Raw genomic sequence first — 17,490 nt, forward strand, 5'->3', positions numbered from 1 at the left:
CCATTCCATTATTGCTCAGACCCTATGAGCCTTCTACTCTCATGTGTCCAATATATCCTTGTCTCGGCCTTGTTCACTGGATACCTCGATACTGAGAAGTCCACGCTAAAGAAAAACCATAATAAAGTTGCAAAATCAACAAAGGCTACTCCTGTGTCATCAATTGCCATTAAGCATTTACGTAAATTCATTTCAGTGAAACAAAGTTCATGTGTGCTTAGAGTAGGCAAACTTCCTCTTTATTTTTCTTTGCACAGGTCTCCAATATATTTAGATCTTCACAAAATGACAATACAGTGAACAATCAGTCACAATTCCAGTTCTTGAAAGAGATGAAGCTCTTTCCTATTGACAACACTAGAACACACTTTTAACTGCTGAAGTTATTACTCTGGAGCACGACTCATGCCAAACATGGACAAAACAGCGGAAAACAAAACAAAGCAAGACAGAACAAAATAAGTGAACGGTGTGTCATTGTTTGTTCTGTTTGCATCCTTGAACCTGGAAACACAAATATATTTTAGTTTACAAGCAATGTCCTGTGAGGTTGTCATTAATCCTTTTCAGCTTTACAGACTAATTTTTCAAGCTACTTTTTACTCAATTGTGGGTTGTTTTACATTTTTTTGATACTGTGACGAATCTAAATCCATTTTAAACCTCATGTTACAAATATTTACTAGTACTCTCAAATCATCATAACAATTAGTTAATTAAGTTAGCTCACTTCCAACCAGCAATAGCACTCAATCGCACCTTTTTTTGGTAATGTGTTACCTGCATGAGTCCCTGGAGGTCCGCTAAGGTCTGCTGAGCTAACTGTCTCAAGCTGGGTTGAACACTCAAAGTAAAACTGCGAATACGGGCCTGGAGGTCCATATCCAACAGAGCAGCGCCCAGGGTAGGCTGCGCTACATCTTCCAGCAGCAATGACTGCAGGAGACGCAGCGAGTGGAGGCAGACCTCCCAGGATCTATCTGTTGCATAAAGAAATATAATGATATGAAAGTCATGCAGTGTGGGAGACAACGTTTCAAATACATACAGTATACGTACACACACACACACACACTCCTTTACTTTCGATGAGAATACTTGACAACGAAAAGCTACTGCACAGTATTAGTAGGTTCTCCCCATGCTTTTGTAGGTTTTCTCCAGATTCCTCTCAGGGTCCAAAATATGGATGTTAGGTTTATTGATAATCTAAAAGGTCCATATGCGCGAATGTGTCTTTTCGAATGGTTGTGTTTGTTTAAATGTGCCTTACAATTGACTGATGACTAGACCAAAATCTGGTCTGCTCCTTGGTTTAAATCGGCTGGGATGGACTCCGGTTGAGGCGGCATGGTGGCTCACAGTTCTGAGGACCCGGGTTCCATCCCGGCCCCACCTGTGTGGAGTTTGCATGTTCTCCCCATGCCTGCGTGGGTTTTCTCCGGGCACTCCGGTTTCCTCCCACATCCCAAAAACATGCAACAATAATTGGACACTCTAAATTGCGTGATTGTGACTGTTTGTCTCTATATGCAATGCAATTGGCTGGCAACCAGTTCAGGGTGTACCCCGCCTCCTGCCCATTGACTGCTGGGATAGGCTCCAGCACTTTCCACGACCCTCGTGAGGATAAGCGGCAAAGAAAATGAATGGATGGATGGATGGATGGAAATGAGCTATTCGTTCAATTCAAATTTAGGTGACAGTGCCATCTGGTGGCTTTAAAAGTTACAGTATACGAGACGCCATATCTAGCGTCTCCAAAAGTATGAAGGTGGCTGTATAAGTTGTAAACTTAAATTGGGCAATTTAATTAATCCTATTTGACATGATGGTGTTGTGCTGTTGGTGCATATGCGTAGATTTTCCTTCCTGTGACTATTTTACCTTCAAGCAGAGTCCGAATAAGAGGCAGCAGTGCTGGTTTCTCAATCATGTACTTCAGCCCCTTCACACTGATACTGGCATTATAAAGACCCATGAGCATCAACCTGTGAAAAAACACCAACAATAAACAAAAACACAACACACGTTCTTAAATGTTGAATAAAGCATTCAACTTCGTTAAAACATTTCTCCAGATTTGTAATCATGCATATTAACTCATAAATAAACGATACAGTACACAGACACTAACTTACGTAATTGTCATGAACTCTGGTGAAAAGTCGCATTCATATACACAATGTGAAAATGATTGCACTTACGTTGTTTGTTTCTTAGCAGGAATTAAAATTGTATGTTCCTTTTCTCACAAGAGAAGTTGGAAAGGTTGCGAAGTTGGCAAACTTTTGTAAACAATTGCTTTGTTTGTGCAGGTAGGGCATGGCAGCGAGAGGGCCACAAAATAACCGACCCTGAAATGGTCCTAAGCAATACATTCTGAAAACATCGTCAAAATTCTGATCGCTAATTTACAGCAAGTTTTGATGTTAACTATAAAATTAGTTGCCATTCGGTCTGGATCATTTCTATTTGCTTTATCACGTTATACTGTACCAGGCTTCATACGTACACTTTCAGTTTTGGTAGTACACCAGGCTTCATCAGTTCCAACAGCTTTATCAACGTGTCCAAGAGACCGTGTCCTGAGCTACAGAGGAAGTCCCGCCCACAGGTTACAGCCGCTATGTCTGATTGACATGAAGCAAAGAGCAGCCACGGTTTGTTTTGTTCCATGAACTGATCTTTTCAAAGAACAACACCTTGTATATTACTGCTTCTTACTAGTGATAGTTCCAGTCAGTGCCAAGACAAACTGGTACTCTTGGGTGTTGTAGTCTTCATATCGACTCTTCACATCTTCATCCAGAGTACTTATAAAGCTCCCCAGAGTCTGCGTGGCCACCGCTAGAAAGGCCGGCAGGGTTGCCTACTCCACAAGTATTGAACACACAGTGCAAATACTGTAATATACAGTAGGTACTCTATTCAATGCAGTGAACCTTTGTACAGTAGCGTTCATAATAATAGCAGTCCAATGTGACTAGATTAATCCACATTTTCAGTGTATTTGTATTGCTAACACGTTTCCAGTATAAGCAGTACAATGAACCATTCCAACCTGTCAATCACTCGTATAATAATCAATCAGATAGCTGCATTGTCTTAACCCCTGGCTTGACACGCCCCTTAATGTTACAAAGAAAATGGTCCTCAGATGCGCTTGGGGAACGTGCAATTCTGATGAAAGATATCCTGCTAGGTTACAAGGGGCCCAGTTGATTCATTTTCCAAAGCCTAAAACGCAGTCGACGAAGTGTCAACGATGGATTAAGGCTTGCGGAAGGCCGCACGTACAACTGTGAACAATATCAACAAAAACAAGGCTGTATGTTCAAAGGTTAGTGAGGGAAAAGTATCTATTATTATCAGTGCTTTATACATTGCAGAACAACTTTAATTTTGTTAGTGTATCACTGACCTGCTGAATGAAGCGTGTAATATTTTATGCCAACAAGTCGGGTTAATGATACGTAAACACGCAATGTCATGGAAAAGAAAAGACTATTTGCCTATTTGTATCACATCGGACTTTTAAGACCAAGCATGACTGTTTCTGACCAGTTACTCAGTACTCTTACACTGGCCATTTACTCTTACTCAAGCAATTATGTAATGACAACTTTTACTTCTTCCTGAGTCATATTCTTAATTAACAGTATTCTTATTTGAGTACAATTTGTGGCTACTCTACACACCTCTGCTGTGCAGTTTCCTTTTTATAGTGACACACCCACCTTACAGGCCAATGCGATTGACTGAATATCTCTGTTAAATTGGTTTTGGTGAATTTTTTGTTTTGAAAAACTCCAGGCGACTAGATACCCAAGCCTTGATTTTAGCTTTATTTTTTATTTATCAATTGTTCTACCCCTGTTTTTCTTTTCTACTTTATACATTATGTCACTAGTGTGGAATGCGTTGTATGTTACTCGTGAAAATTCTGTTTTATAAAGTGCTGAGAACATCGACCGGTCATTATATCGTACTACAATCACAACCTGGTTTTGCCAAATGAAGGCTTCTGACTGATCATTTGAAAGCTTTTCATTACATGTTTTCCATTTCAAACTGTTGACTCCCTGATGAAGGCTTACCTGATAAAACATGTCTGAGTTTTCTAAGATGACCAAGCCCTTACAAAAAATGCTTTTCTGTCTTTTGCTAGCTAATATTATTGGTTTCATGTAAAATTGTTTTGTTTTTGTTTAAACAATTTAACTTACTGAATACAGCCTTTTATGTACCATAAGTTCATAATGGTGTATATGCCAAATGTATGGTGTTGATGTTTTGCTTTTGGTTGTTAAAGGGGAATTCTAGTGCTTTGCATGAACAATGTATCCAATAGGTCATGTAATATGAACTCTATTTTGACAATGTGATGTTAAATCCTCTCTCATTTAATAGTGTTTTGAGAAGATTATCGACAATTACGAATTTTCAGGGGTGCTACCATTTTCGCGAGTCACATGACTTAAGTGCGCGGATGTGACGAGTAAAATGCACACCAAAGGCTCGATTACATTATGCCCAGCACTGATTTCTCGGATTTATCCTCATCTGATGAAGAAATAGCAGTATCGGTTGATTGGGAAGATGGAGGAATACTTCCATACAGATTTGAACCTGTGGCTGTAAATAATGTTCAATATTCAGATGGTTATTCGGACGGAATGACGCAGAGTCTGACTACTCGGAGGGCTACGCGCGGGATGTAAGTGAATACACAAAGGCCTACGGAGCTCCAGGCCGGCAGCCGCGAATGGTTCTTCAGACGGGAATGACGCGGAGTCTGACGACTGAGCCGAGCTTCGGTGTAAGGCCGTTAGTCGAGCGTTGGCTCGCAGCCCGCCGCCGGAGCTCCCTTTGGTGCGCACCTTACACGCCACATCCGCGCACGTAGGTCATGTGACACGAGAAAATGGCAGCACCCCTGAAAATTCATAATTGTTGATAATAATCTTCTCAAAGCACTTTTAAATGAGAGAGGATTTAACATCACATTGTCAAAATAGAGTACATATTACATGACCTATTGGATACATTGTTCATGCAAGGCACTGGAATTCCCCTTGAAAGACTAAAGTTAAAAAATAACTCCAAATAGAACATCAGCGCTTTGAGGAATGCCATCTATAGGCAATTACAATCACTTTTTAGTGGACGTCAGTTACTTGTGAATTTTTGCTATTTGCAGCAGGGCTTTGTCCCTATTTTCTGTGAACAGCACTGTACTACATCACAAAAATATACCAATAGAAGTCTTACATCAACCAGCCACTGTTTAACCAGGTCCTCCCTCGTAGAACAGTTCCACAGAAGGCTGCAGACTGCGGATCCTAAACTGAAGCAGAAGTCAGCCTGTTGCTGCAACTCAGCTCCGCTCTGCCAGAGCTTCTCACGCAGCAGCAATTTCTCCTACATACATAAAATGGACACAAAGCACACTCTAACCAAAGCACCCATTTATCACGTTAACTGATTATACAGTAAGTACATTTTCATGCATGTCTGTTCACTTCACAGAAACCTCTGATGCAGTGTGATACAAAGACCAAATGAAGTCAATTACCATTATTGAGAATAATAATAAATAAATAAATTGTAATCAGGAGGCACAGTGACTCAGTTGGTTAAAGCGTTGGCCTCACAGTTCTAAGGACCCTGGTTCAATCCTGGCACCATCTGTGCGGAGTTTAAATGTTCTCCCCATGCCTGCGTGGGTTTTCTCCGGGCTCTCTGGTTTCCTCCCACATCCCCAAAAACATGCGTTAATTGGACATTCTAAATTGTCCCTAGGTGTGATTGCGAGTGTGACTGCTGTCTGTCTCTATGTGCCCTGTGATTGGCTGGAAACCAGTTCAGGGTGTAATCCGCCTCCTGCCCGATGACAGCTGGGATGGGCTCCAGCACTCCCGCGACCCTTGTGAGGATAAGCGACTAAGAAAATGGATGAATGGATGGATGGATGAATGGGTGGATAGATTGTCATTCATGTGTGAATGTCATACATTTTAGTGAGCTACAGTTTGCAGCGTATCGAACTGCAGGACATGCAGAGTTTGTAAAAACAAATGATCTATGACACAGTTACCACTGTACATTAAAGCCACGATGAAGACATCATTCAATTAAAACTTTCCTGTCATCTTTGGAAAGGCAGAATAGTTTGCAACATTTTGGATCTCATTCAGCTGAAATAGTTATTGCTGTTAAAACTGTAAAAAATTATGAGTCCAGATCCAGCCCTCTAGGTCTCACCTCTCGCTCCTTCTGACATTCAATTTGTAACACATCCAATCTGGACTGAAGATGAAGACACTCCTGCTGCAAATACTCCTGTTCCTGTGTAATGTGGTCCTTCACTAGTCACAGACACATACACATGCACACATGGAAGTATGATCATACCGTAGTAATTTTGATTCACAAACCACACTAATTTATAATCAGTCTTTCCATATTCACACAATAAATTAAGACAAAGGAAATTGTTTTATGTGGATTTTAGCGATAAAAACCTCTTCGTCATACATATAAAACAGCACAAGCACATCAGTTCTCATCTATTCATCTATCTTTATTGAGGTAAGGCATGAATGTTACATTAAAAAGTGTCGTGGCACACTACCCAAAAAAAATCTCACCCAAAACATTAATATTGAAAAATGTCAACATCTTAATTTACACATAAATTGTGACTGTCAAATCTAGGTCTGTTTAAATGAACATAAATCTGATAGAGTCACAGGGAGCCAAGACTTATTCTGTTGTATGAACGACAGCAGGTTGTACCTTCTGCCGTACGGTACAATGGAAGAGCATTTAATTGTTTTGTCACTATACATTAATGCCATGGATGAACAAAGACATTTGTAAGTCATAAATTATTTTCTGACAAATTAAGTTCTGGAGTGATGCAGCGTTTGTATCAGTCCGTTGTGGTGAAGAAGGAGCTCAGCCGAAACTCAAAGTTCTCAATTTACCCGTCGATCTACGTTCCTACCCCCACCTATGATCACAAGCTGTGGGTGATGACCGAAAGTAAACGATAACTATTACGAGCGCTCAAAATTAGTTTCCTCCACAGAGTGTCCGGGCTCTCCCTTAGAGATAGGGTGAGAAGTTTCGTCATCTGGGAGGGGCTCAGAGTACGTAGAGCTCCTGCTCCTCCGCATTGATAGGAGCCCGCTGAGGTGCGCTGGGCATCTGTTTAGGATACCTCCTGGGTGGCTCCTTGGTGAGGTGTTCCGGCCATATCCCAATGGGAAGAGACCCCGCGGATGACCCAGAACACGATGGAGAGACTACATCTCTCGGCTGGCCTAGGATTGCCTCGGGATCCCCCCGATAGAACTGGAGGAAGTGGCTGGGGAGATGGAAGATTGGACCTCTTTGCTAAAGCTACTGACCCTATGATGTGACCTCGGATAAGCGGAAGAAAATGAATGGATGGATGGACAAATTATTTGAAATTGGAGATAAAGTGCCATGGCAAACTGGTTGGAAATCATTTTTCTACACTACCTTTTGTTCAGGGACACAGGGATGAATGGAGACTAGCTGAATTGACTTAAGGGAAAAGCTGACAATCACAAGGCTCATCTTTTTTCAGTAACGTGTCATTTCGTCCTTGTAAGGATAAGCGATACAGAAAATGGATGTATAATTCTAAAAAGTATCGAGTCTGGCTTCATTACAACTTACCAGTTTGCGTTACTCTATTTTTATGTAGCATGCCAATTAAATTACTGTTCACAACTCTGGGCAAGAACTCCCTTAACTGCATGACTTCTGTGGTCAACTTTTCCAGGTCTGTTTTCCTCACTCGAACAAAACCATCCTAAGAAGAAGACAGTGGGGAAGTCAAAAAGTATCAACAGATGAGTCAAACGTAAATACGTTCACTCGACAAGACGTTGGGTACAATTACAGTAATTAGTCTACTTAACTAAACTTGGGAATTTACAAGTTTGCCGGTGCTACAGCCAAACATAGTAACATATACTGTAGAGGTACAATACATTAGCACCAACATTCTCCTCATATATCTCGATCATACTGAATTGATCTGTACTTTGATAATGCCTGACCCAAGACATACTGTAGTTGCCATTTCCAGCTACACGACCACCAAATGCAGAACCACCAGCAAAGATCAACAAAAACGAACAAAAAAAGTAATGCATATCATTAAAATTCCAGGAGAGTATTTTCAGACCAAAAAAAAAAGGATTTGACATCTGATTTACCTGAGCTCCATCACACAGGGGAAGCGGTGGGCCCCCATATGACGAAGACATTCTATGCTATGCTAGGTTGACTTTCTCTCCTGTACAGCACGCTGTCGTTATTCCTAATTTAACGAGTCCTGTAAAGTAAACACAGAACAACATGAGCAAATACTTGTTTATTGTTGCAAAACAAATTAATACGCGGCCAGAAATTCCCCTCACTTACCAAATGGGACAGATAATTACATATTCGTATGGGATTAACCTGAATTTGAAAATGACGCGCCGCCCCTCACTCCCAGGTTTTCCCTCCCACTGATTTTCACGGTCAAACGGTATTCCGGATTCAAAAAACTCCAGTTCGGGTTTTGCTTTTTTCCAGCTGGGCCGGGAAGCTTATCTCGACTTCCTTTGTGTTTGAATTAACGTGAAACGTGTTTAGACGGCTCCGTGTGGCCAAGAAACGCCTCGAAGAGTTTTCCGACTTCACTCATGTCTGCAGGACGAGACTTTTCCAGCGAAGATGAGGCGTTCACGAGCATGTTCCCTATCCACCGCGCTTGTCGCGATGGTGATGTTGGAGCTTTGCTGTCACTGTACCAGCATCACACTCACCTAACAGCCGAGGACTCCTGCTACGGTTGGACCCCCATTCACTGGGCTGCTCGCTGTGGACAGGTGCGGAGTTGCTTCAAAGTCCATAGAAGCGTTGTCGTGTGTGTGTGGTTCGGCTTGTTTGTTTTGTTTTGTTTTTTATACACGTACACACAGAGTTGGGCATTATACTAGCTGTAAAAGTATTGTGTTTTGCATTTACTGTCTGCTTTTTTATTTTTTTTTTCTACCTGTCTAACCCGTTATGTGGTTGGAGTTCACGCGAAAGTAGAAATCTTGAAGTGGAGAGTTTATTTGAGCGTCGAACGCGACTGGAAACACAACAATGTAGAATAAAGTTTTGAGCTGGAAAACGTAAAAAAAAAAAAACCCCGTCAATTCCTGATTGGTTAGAAAGGAGCACAGCAGAACCAATAATAATTTTAGGCGCCAAAATAGACCGTGCGCCATCTTTTTGAGATGTTTTGTTTTGCACTGACAAGTGCACAAAAAACAGAAACTGTACATACATAACCATACATACAAACTTTTGTCAAAATCAAATACAAATATGACCAGGTTAGGTCCTTTAAAAATAATGTACTTGAAAAAGAATATTGTATTTATTTTGTAATTGATTTAGCATATTCTTCAAGTTATGTTTTTACAAACTTGAGAGTTTTTGAGAAATGAATGAAAATTGAATTAACTCATTGTGGGGGGGGGGGTAAAAATTCAATTTCGTTTTCACTTTGAAAAATGTTAATTTTACAGAAAGCAACAATAGCGTTTACCAAATAATCATTATTTGTATTGCACATAACAACACCCAAAGACATGTCTTCTAGGGAAATATATCATCATTGGAAAATCTTTGTGTAAAGCCAGCTGTGTCTATTACTGCATAAGGCTTTTGACCACATAATTAAAGGCCAATAAAGCTTCAGACAACATGTTTAAAATACAGATGGGTCAGTTTTTTGAGTTCATGTATGAGAACAATGTGGAAATTGAGACAAAATTTAACAAACAATTTTCCTTGAATTCTGGTTGTAAATCATCCTCATATTTAATGGAAATATGTATTATGAGAAGCAGGTGAGGTGATTGATACGTTTTATTATGGTTTCACAATCATAATGGTCTTCTGAGGGGGAACATAACTACAATGTAGCTCATGACAAATATGACTTTGACACTCATGATTTGCAACAAATAAGCAAAACATTCAAAGCAAATTAGCAACATATCCAAGCAATAATGCATACTGTCATTGAGTGATTAATAAAATTTGTACGTCTCACTCACGCTTCTGAGTTTCGGGGTTTGAATCTTGGCTCTGTCCTACACGTGTGAAGTGATATGCTAATGATTGTGTGGGTTTTGTCTGGGTATGCCGGGTTTGTCCCACATTTCGCAAACATGCACGTTACATTCATTGAAGACCAGACATGGGCCACATTGTTGTTATGTTCCCCTCAGACGGCCGTTGTGGCTGAAAGCATATCAATGTACAGCTCTGGAAAAAGTTATGTGACCCCCCCCCCCCCCCCAAAAAAAAAAAAATCACTGCTACCTATTTTTGGAGTTCAAATTATTTATTCATTTCCTGTAAGTGCCAAGTGACAATAGATTTCTATTTTTAATTATGTTGTTGTTATTATGTAGTTTTTAGAATAAAAGTTTATTTTACTGAATTGTAAAAGTACTGTACCCATAAATGGCAAAATTATAGAAACTACTGAATTTGCAGTGAGTTCTCCGTGCATGGGTTTTCTCTAGGTACTCTGATTTTCTTCACTTCCCAAAAATATGCATGGTAGGTTAATTGAAGACTTTAACTTGCCCATTGGTGTGAATGTGAGTGCATATGGTTCTTTGTTTATATGTGCCCTGCAAATGACGGCCGACTATTTGAGGGTATATCCCGCCTCTCGGCCACAGATAACTGGAAGAGCCTCCAGCACACCCACAGCCCTAATGAGGAAATACAGTATGGAAAATTCATGAATGGATGTATTTATATACACAGCTAAATGATTATTTATTTTCAATCAGAAGACAAAATGAGTTCCACTATTGTTTGATTTAAAAAAGGGGTTTTGTAACCAAAATATACTGCATCTTAACATGATCAAAAAGAGATAGCAATTTACAAGTTCCGTACATATTTTTGCAAGAAAACTAAAGCAGACACCAAGTTGGCTGCATCAATTGATGTTGTGGGCCATAGCTGGATCCTCGGTCTTGAGTTTGACACCTGTGCTCGAACTTGTTCATAGGTGTGTGTGAACACTTCTATAGCCACATGTGCCCTGCAATTACCTAGCAACAAGTCCCGGGTGTACCCTGCCTCTGTCGTCCAAAGTCTGCTGTTAAATGGATGGGTAGTAATCAAGGAGAGTGGGATATTGGGCAAGGGGAAGAGTATGGATGATATGAACTAACCAGTCTTCCATCTTGCAGCCAACTTTAGGTATAGTAGTACTTTGTCGTTTTATTGAGGAAAGAAGTGAAATCAGCTGACCGCTGTGTTATATCAGAAATAAGATAAACAATTATTTTCCTTGCTCTCTGTCACTATCCAAACTCCCCAATGGTATCAAAAACATGTTGCAGTTGTCTCATTTGAATGTTTTCCCGGTTACATACAGTTGGAGTGTGTCATGCGCCTGGTGCAGATGGGTTGCGACGTGAATACGGTGTCCAGTCGCTTGAACCTGACCCCAACACACACAGCTGCGATTGGCGGCCATCCTCGCTGTGTTTTGTGGCTATCACAGGCTGGTGCCGATGTCAACCGGCAGGTCAGCAGTGAGAATGTGAATGACAATGAATACAGTACTGCTATGTACTATGAAAGGTACGAGTACTTGAGCATTTATTCAGTACCACTTTAAAGTCCATGATGCTTCTTCACTATTAACACAATTTAGTTCATTAACAGAATAACTGTTTTATTAGCAACTTTTTCCATTATTGAATTACATTTCTGTGCACCAGTGGAACAAGTACAAGTTACTGTTGGGAATAAATTAATACAATTTCATGTAACACATTTTTTAATTCAGGTTGTCAGTGTACTGTAGGTCAATGCTTCAGCAGGGAAGACCTTACTTATGGAAAGTTGATTGCACAGTATTTCGAGATCCTTGAAATCTGGCTGAAGTCCAATTAGTAATACACTATTTGTCCTCCTCACTGGTGAGACGATTCATCTTATTAGTAGAATGAATAGGGCACACAAGTTGCATGACTGTCTTACCAGTGATGTTTTTTTTCCATTTCTAGTGGCACATTTTGCCCACTCGTACATAAACCTCACTAGTAAAATTCTGTGCTGCACTATGCACAAGGCTAAGCTACTATCTAATTGACACTGGTAGCATCCTTATCAAGGATGGTATATAAATGCTCAAACGTCTTTGCGTAAAGTCATTTGAGTGTTTTTCTTTTTCAATGTACTAGTAATATACTCTTTGTCCACCCTAGTAAGATAATGCCAGTATTCAAGGACAGCTACATCTTACAAGTGAGGAAAAACTGCACTAGTTGATAACTGCCATTCTATTTGAACTACCAGTGTGACTTAACTCAAATTTCGACTGAATTGTTAAAGTCAAAATTTACGATTACCGCTGGGAATGGCTTCAGCGTTCCTGTGACCCTCGTGAGGATAAGCGGCTCGGAAATGGATGGGTGTTGGTACTTCATATAAAAAAACTAAAATACATTTAAAGTTGAAAAAAAATACAAGATGCTTCACTTACTATTAGGGAATGGAGGCTGGGATGGTGAAGAATTGAGGGAGGCTGCGCTCAGCTCTTGCCAAATAAGCAAGTGCGGGTAGCCGTTGCTTGCGGTAGGTAAATTCCTCCTCGGCGTTCTCTGCTTTCTGCTCTTTCAAAGATAGGAAAATACACCGTGCCTTTTCCTTAATGAACATGAGGCCTACGTTGATTCTGATCCTCGAGCCATAACGTGAGTAATCTTTCCATCTCGGCAACAATCAAAGACCGTTGCTTGTATATATTTTTTTTCTTCAGAAAACTAGTTGCTTCGTGATCACTGTATCCCTCATAGGGACGAAACCCTTCACGTGATGTAGAATACAGGCTTTGCCCTTAATAATAATTGCCACGGTCATCCGACTGAAGCCCAAGTCTTTATGTCCACCATGTCCGTTGGTGTTAATCCTTTCTCTGTTTTCTTTTTTTTTTTTTTATGATGGTAAGCGTCGGTTCCACACTCCACCCCCCCCCCCCCAAAAAAAAAAAAAAAACAGCTTTCTTCTATTGGGCCATAATGTGTAAAAAGGTTGACGAAAAGGGAAAATAAACTCCCATCGCACAAACATAGATAAGCAATATGCATGAGCTTAGCAGAAACACTGTGGTGCTGAGGCAATAATGGTGGGCAAGACTCGGGTGTCTTTAAGTCGAAACGTTTTTGGTCGAGACCGTCGTAAACCGAGAACTCCCTGGAGTGGAAAAAAACAAGATGTTCTGTTCCTGTGCTTCAGTCATTATACAAGTGTGCAGAAATGTCATACATTTATGGAAAGAACCTACTTGTAAGTACAGTACATGGACTTTGAGCCGGCTATCAAATCACTGGTTAGGGTGGACAGCTTGCCTCATTACTACTACGGCTACTTCTAATACAATGATTTTTATGTCATATTTCACATGTTTACAGAGGCAATATAACATCCCAAATATGAGAAAAAAGTTGGTCTTGTAAAGATAGGACCTTTAATGTTAAATAGTAGAATCTATGTTCATGCTATTGTAAGTCAGTACAGAGACAAGCATGCTACAAGAAGATAAAACCAATGGTGGACCATGTTCTTATTCTTATATTAACTGCATGAAATTTCTGATGGGAATTTCATACTATTCCTACTTTGCCCCTGTATTTTCAGGACTTTTTGGGTGAAGCCCCCCTCCACAAGGCTGCCAGGGCAGCTTCCATGGAGTGCATCCAAGTGCTGCTGATAGCAGGCGCGAAACTACAGTAAGAAATCCGCTAGGCAGAACTCGGGACGACTGCAGATAAACCCCACTAAGGTTTAACTTGTGAATTAAAAGTTTTGTGGGAAATAAGGCAAATACAGTGCTAAAGTGGAAGGAAAAACTCTATGAACTCTTTGGAATTTTTAGAATGTCTGCATAAATTGGCCATAAATTGGTGGTCTGACCTTCATCATAGCAACCCTTTCCTATGCATCTTTGTTATGCTCTATGAAAATATGAAAAATGTTTGTGTGCCATTGGTTTAGACAGACTCTGCTTTTCCTTGTGATTTATGTAAAGCTCAGATGACATTTTATAACCAATTTATGCAGAAATGCGAGAAATTCCAGAGTTTGCCTACTTTGTCATTCTACCTTGACTTAGGAGTTTGAGTTCTACGACCACTTTATTAATATCAAAAATCATTTTCCCCATTGAAATGAATTGAAATTCCATTAATCCACCACACTGCCTAAAAGACTAGATTTTTTTTTTGCTGTGTTTTTAAATGAACAATAATTACACTCGTAAAATCAAAAGTTTAAAGCATTAAAAGAAATTAATTGTACCATTGGAGGTCCTCTAGTCTAGCCACACTTTCATGGAAAAAAAAATACAACTTCAGAGTTGGCGAAGCAGGTTTTTTTTTTCAAGGCAATTCTGTTTCATGCTTGTTTCATGCTTTCATTGCATTTCTTGACCTGTGTGTGATAATACCATGAACTTTTTTACATGGTCAAGAATGAATGGGGCATGCGTTGGTCCTCTACTCACTTGTCTTCATCATTGTGTAGTTTAAGGAACACCAGCGGGCAGACTGCAGCTGACCTCGCGCTCACTCACGGATTCCACGACTGCCTCCACCTCATCTCCAACCTGCAGGAGAATCTACGCCAATTCAGTGCGCTCCAGACTAATGGGGAAAGGAATGGGAACAGTCCCGGTCTGCTCTGTAGAAAGAGGCTGCAGTCTGCTTTTGAGAATGGTCAAATGAAGAAGGCAAGGAGAGGTAACGATGACTTTTGCATTAATTAGCATTGTAGATGAAACATTGGTTTCCCGCTAAATGTGGATGGTGCCTTTTGCTTTGCAGATGGGTTTCTGCTGATGCAGCATTCCGCACTTGAGAATAGTATGGATTCCATCTGTGGAAGTGAGTTGACCACGAGCAAATGCACGTTTCAGTGTGTGATGCAGACTAAGTCAGTGCTTGCCATTTGATAAATACCATGGCAAAGCACCAAACGAAATATCACAAAAAAACGTAAATAGTGGTTACCCGCATATTTGTAATTCGGCACCTGCAGATTCAGTTATCCGGAGATTTAACTTTGTATCCCCTCGGTGTATGCATATATATGTGTAAGAGCCGAGATGAGTATTTAACACATCCCAATTTTTTTCACCATGTATATTTCCAAAGGTGCTTTTGACAGATGGTATTCATTTCCATTGACAAGTGTCTGGATTGCTGTTGGATTATTGATTGATTTTAGGTATTGTCTTGGCTTTCCACGTGTTTCTGCACCTCCTTCATATGTCTTCTTCACTGTGATTCCACATTTTTACACATAACTTAATTTCTGATCTTATTTATTTTGTTCCACATTCTTTGGATGTGTGAATTACTTTGGTTGTTCCCAACACCGGGTGTTGAAATTTTCAGGTCAGTAGCATTTTTGGAAGTATATTTAGTGAGATAAATGGTGATGTATAACATACTTATTTCAGCCGCTGTATGGATGAAGTTTCCACATAATTGTGTGTTTGTATATGTATATATACAATGTCTGTAGTGTGTAGAACAGTGGTGAGATGTGCTGCAGGTGTGATAGAGAAGTTTAAGGTTGAGGTGGGAATAGATCAGGGATCAGCCCTTAGCCCCTTCCTGTTTCCATGGGGCACCTTATAATGCATGTGATGTGTGCACCAAGTTACAAAATCTGGATGTAGGGATGGATGGATGGATGGAGGGAGGGAGGGATAGAGAGAGAGAGATATGCGTGTTTGTGTATCTACGTATACACAGGACAGAAGGATACTCGACCTTTGTCAACAAAAGCAGACTGTTGGAAGAGGAGCATGTGTTTTTATCTGATGTTTGGAAAATCAAAAATAAGTATTTAGTCAAGTGACTGGTATCTCATGATTCATTATGATGTGATCTTTTATCAATAAATGGGTTAGTAAGAAATCTGGGCCTTTTAAAAAAAAGGGGGGAGCAAATGATGTATACATTTCAACAGCTGCATACACAGGTTGATGATAGTCTTACATTTAGTGAAAGAGCTATTAATTGTATCAGCAGTTGCTGTACACGTTGCAGACAAAGATTACATTATTTGCAGTAAATAGTTTTCTGGACCCTGCGATTGGCTGGCAAACAGTTCAGGTTTACCCTGCCTCCTGCCCAATGACAGCTGGGATTGGCTCCAACACTCCTGCAACCCGAGTGAGGATAAGCACCTTAGTAAACATGGATGGATGGATAGTTTTCTGGACCATCCATCCATTTTCTGGACTGCTTAAGTCAAATTTGATATTTTCCCACAGTGTTTTGGGATTACTACACTACATTGAGTATGGATCTGAATATATATACAGTATATTGAACTACATAAACTTTTTAGCGGGTTTAGTTATACCTCCCTGTATTGTGGAATGCAGGCATACAGTACAAAGGACAGTGACATTACACATACTATATAATCATTTTAGGTCACATACTTCATGTGATTCAAACATCCTCCCACTCCAACCAGCAGATGTTGCCACTGTCACCGACAGCGTTCATCCACCCTCTCCTGTTGACCACGACGATGAGCCAATGAAAAGCATTCCAGCCTGTGATGAAGTTTCCACACGTCTGTCTTGGCAACGAGATTCGTCACCCAGTCAGCTCAACTCAGCAGAGATGTGCGGGTCACTGCATATGACAGAAAGCCCCAACAGCTGTGTGTCCCATAGGCCGGCGTTGCAGAGCCTGTTGGGAGCTGATTGTGGGGAATTTCTGCATTATGGACACTATCATGGCTTTGGGGACACAGCAGAGGAGCTGTCTGACAGAGCCCACATTGGTCCCAAGTCCTTTCAAAATGCAGAAAGTACCATGCATCTGTGCCAAGACTCATAACCCTAAGGCCTTAATGTTTTTTTTTTTTTTTCAAAGATTAAAACTCATCTCCCAGAATTGGTTCATGATAGTGATATCACTTTTTTTGGACACATTTTGGGAATGAGCTCCTGGTGCTCTCTTATCTGACTCCTGCTTGTATAAAATTGTTTCTCCCACCCTTTGAGCCAGTAGTTTACTATCGAAAAATAATCCTACTTTGTACCACCAACCAAAAGTGTCGAAAAATATTTAAAGATGAAATTATCGCAGTTTACAAATTATTTAAAATCTTTTGTGCATGGGTGACAGGTTTATCATAGCCTCATCTAATGAATTGTTCTGTCGCTATACTTTGCAGGCAAAGATAATGCCCAAAATGCCTCATTTGTACAAAATAATTTTAAGGCCAAATGAGGTGATATTTCTCCAAAACACCTGATCGCTCATGGCACTGTGGTTGGGAATCACTGCTATAAGATAGACCAAAAATTGCCTCCTTTTCTATTAAACATTTTGCAGTTTTGTA

The 17,490-nt window shown here is 40.3% G+C and overlaps 2 protein-coding genes across 6 annotated transcripts; one reads left to right on the plus strand and one right to left on the minus strand.

The window, feature by feature from the left end:
- Window positions 1-223: 223 nt before the first annotated feature.
- Window positions 224-8,995, minus strand: hsf2bp (heat shock transcription factor 2 binding protein). 2 transcript variants are annotated; one of them, XM_061836299.1, is made up of 10 exons: window positions 8,856-8,995; window positions 8,259-8,377; window positions 7,714-7,849; window positions 6,268-6,371; window positions 5,275-5,424; window positions 2,728-2,872; window positions 2,516-2,633; window positions 1,888-1,991; window positions 781-980; window positions 224-504 (listed from the first exon to the last, which is right to left on the minus strand). In XM_061836299.1, exons 2-10 carry the CDS (start codon window positions 8,307-8,309, stop codon window positions 475-477), a joined length of 1,038 nt encoding a protein of 345 aa, XP_061692283.1. In that variant the 5' UTR covers window positions 8,310-8,377; window positions 8,856-8,995; the 3' UTR covers window positions 224-474. The 2 variants fall into 2 exon arrangements, with proteins under 2 accessions (XP_061692283.1, XP_061692274.1); XM_061836290.1 differs by lacking the exon at window positions 8,856-8,995 and adding an exon at window positions 8,467-8,595.
- ankrd10a (ankyrin repeat domain 10a) lies at window positions 8,712-17,140 on the plus strand. 4 transcript variants are annotated; one of them, XM_061836246.1, is made up of 6 exons: window positions 8,712-8,918; window positions 11,489-11,641; window positions 13,759-13,850; window positions 14,644-14,858; window positions 14,943-15,002; window positions 16,612-17,140. In XM_061836246.1, exons 1-6 carry the CDS (start codon window positions 8,733-8,735, stop codon window positions 16,980-16,982), a joined length of 1,077 nt encoding a protein of 358 aa, XP_061692230.1. In that variant the 5' UTR covers window positions 8,712-8,732; the 3' UTR covers window positions 16,983-17,140. The 4 variants fall into 4 exon arrangements, with proteins under 4 accessions (XP_061692230.1, XP_061692241.1, XP_061692251.1 ...); XM_061836257.1 differs by having other exon boundaries at window positions 16,615-17,140; XM_061836267.1 differs by lacking the exon at window positions 14,943-15,002.
- Window positions 17,141-17,490: the final 350 nt, after the last annotated feature.

This window comes from Syngnathoides biaculeatus, chromosome 2 (assembly GCF_019802595.1).
Source record: "Syngnathoides biaculeatus isolate LvHL_M chromosome 2, ASM1980259v1, whole genome shotgun sequence".
In the NCBI taxonomy this organism is placed as follows: Eukaryota; Metazoa; Chordata; class Actinopteri; order Syngnathiformes; family Syngnathidae; genus Syngnathoides; species Syngnathoides biaculeatus.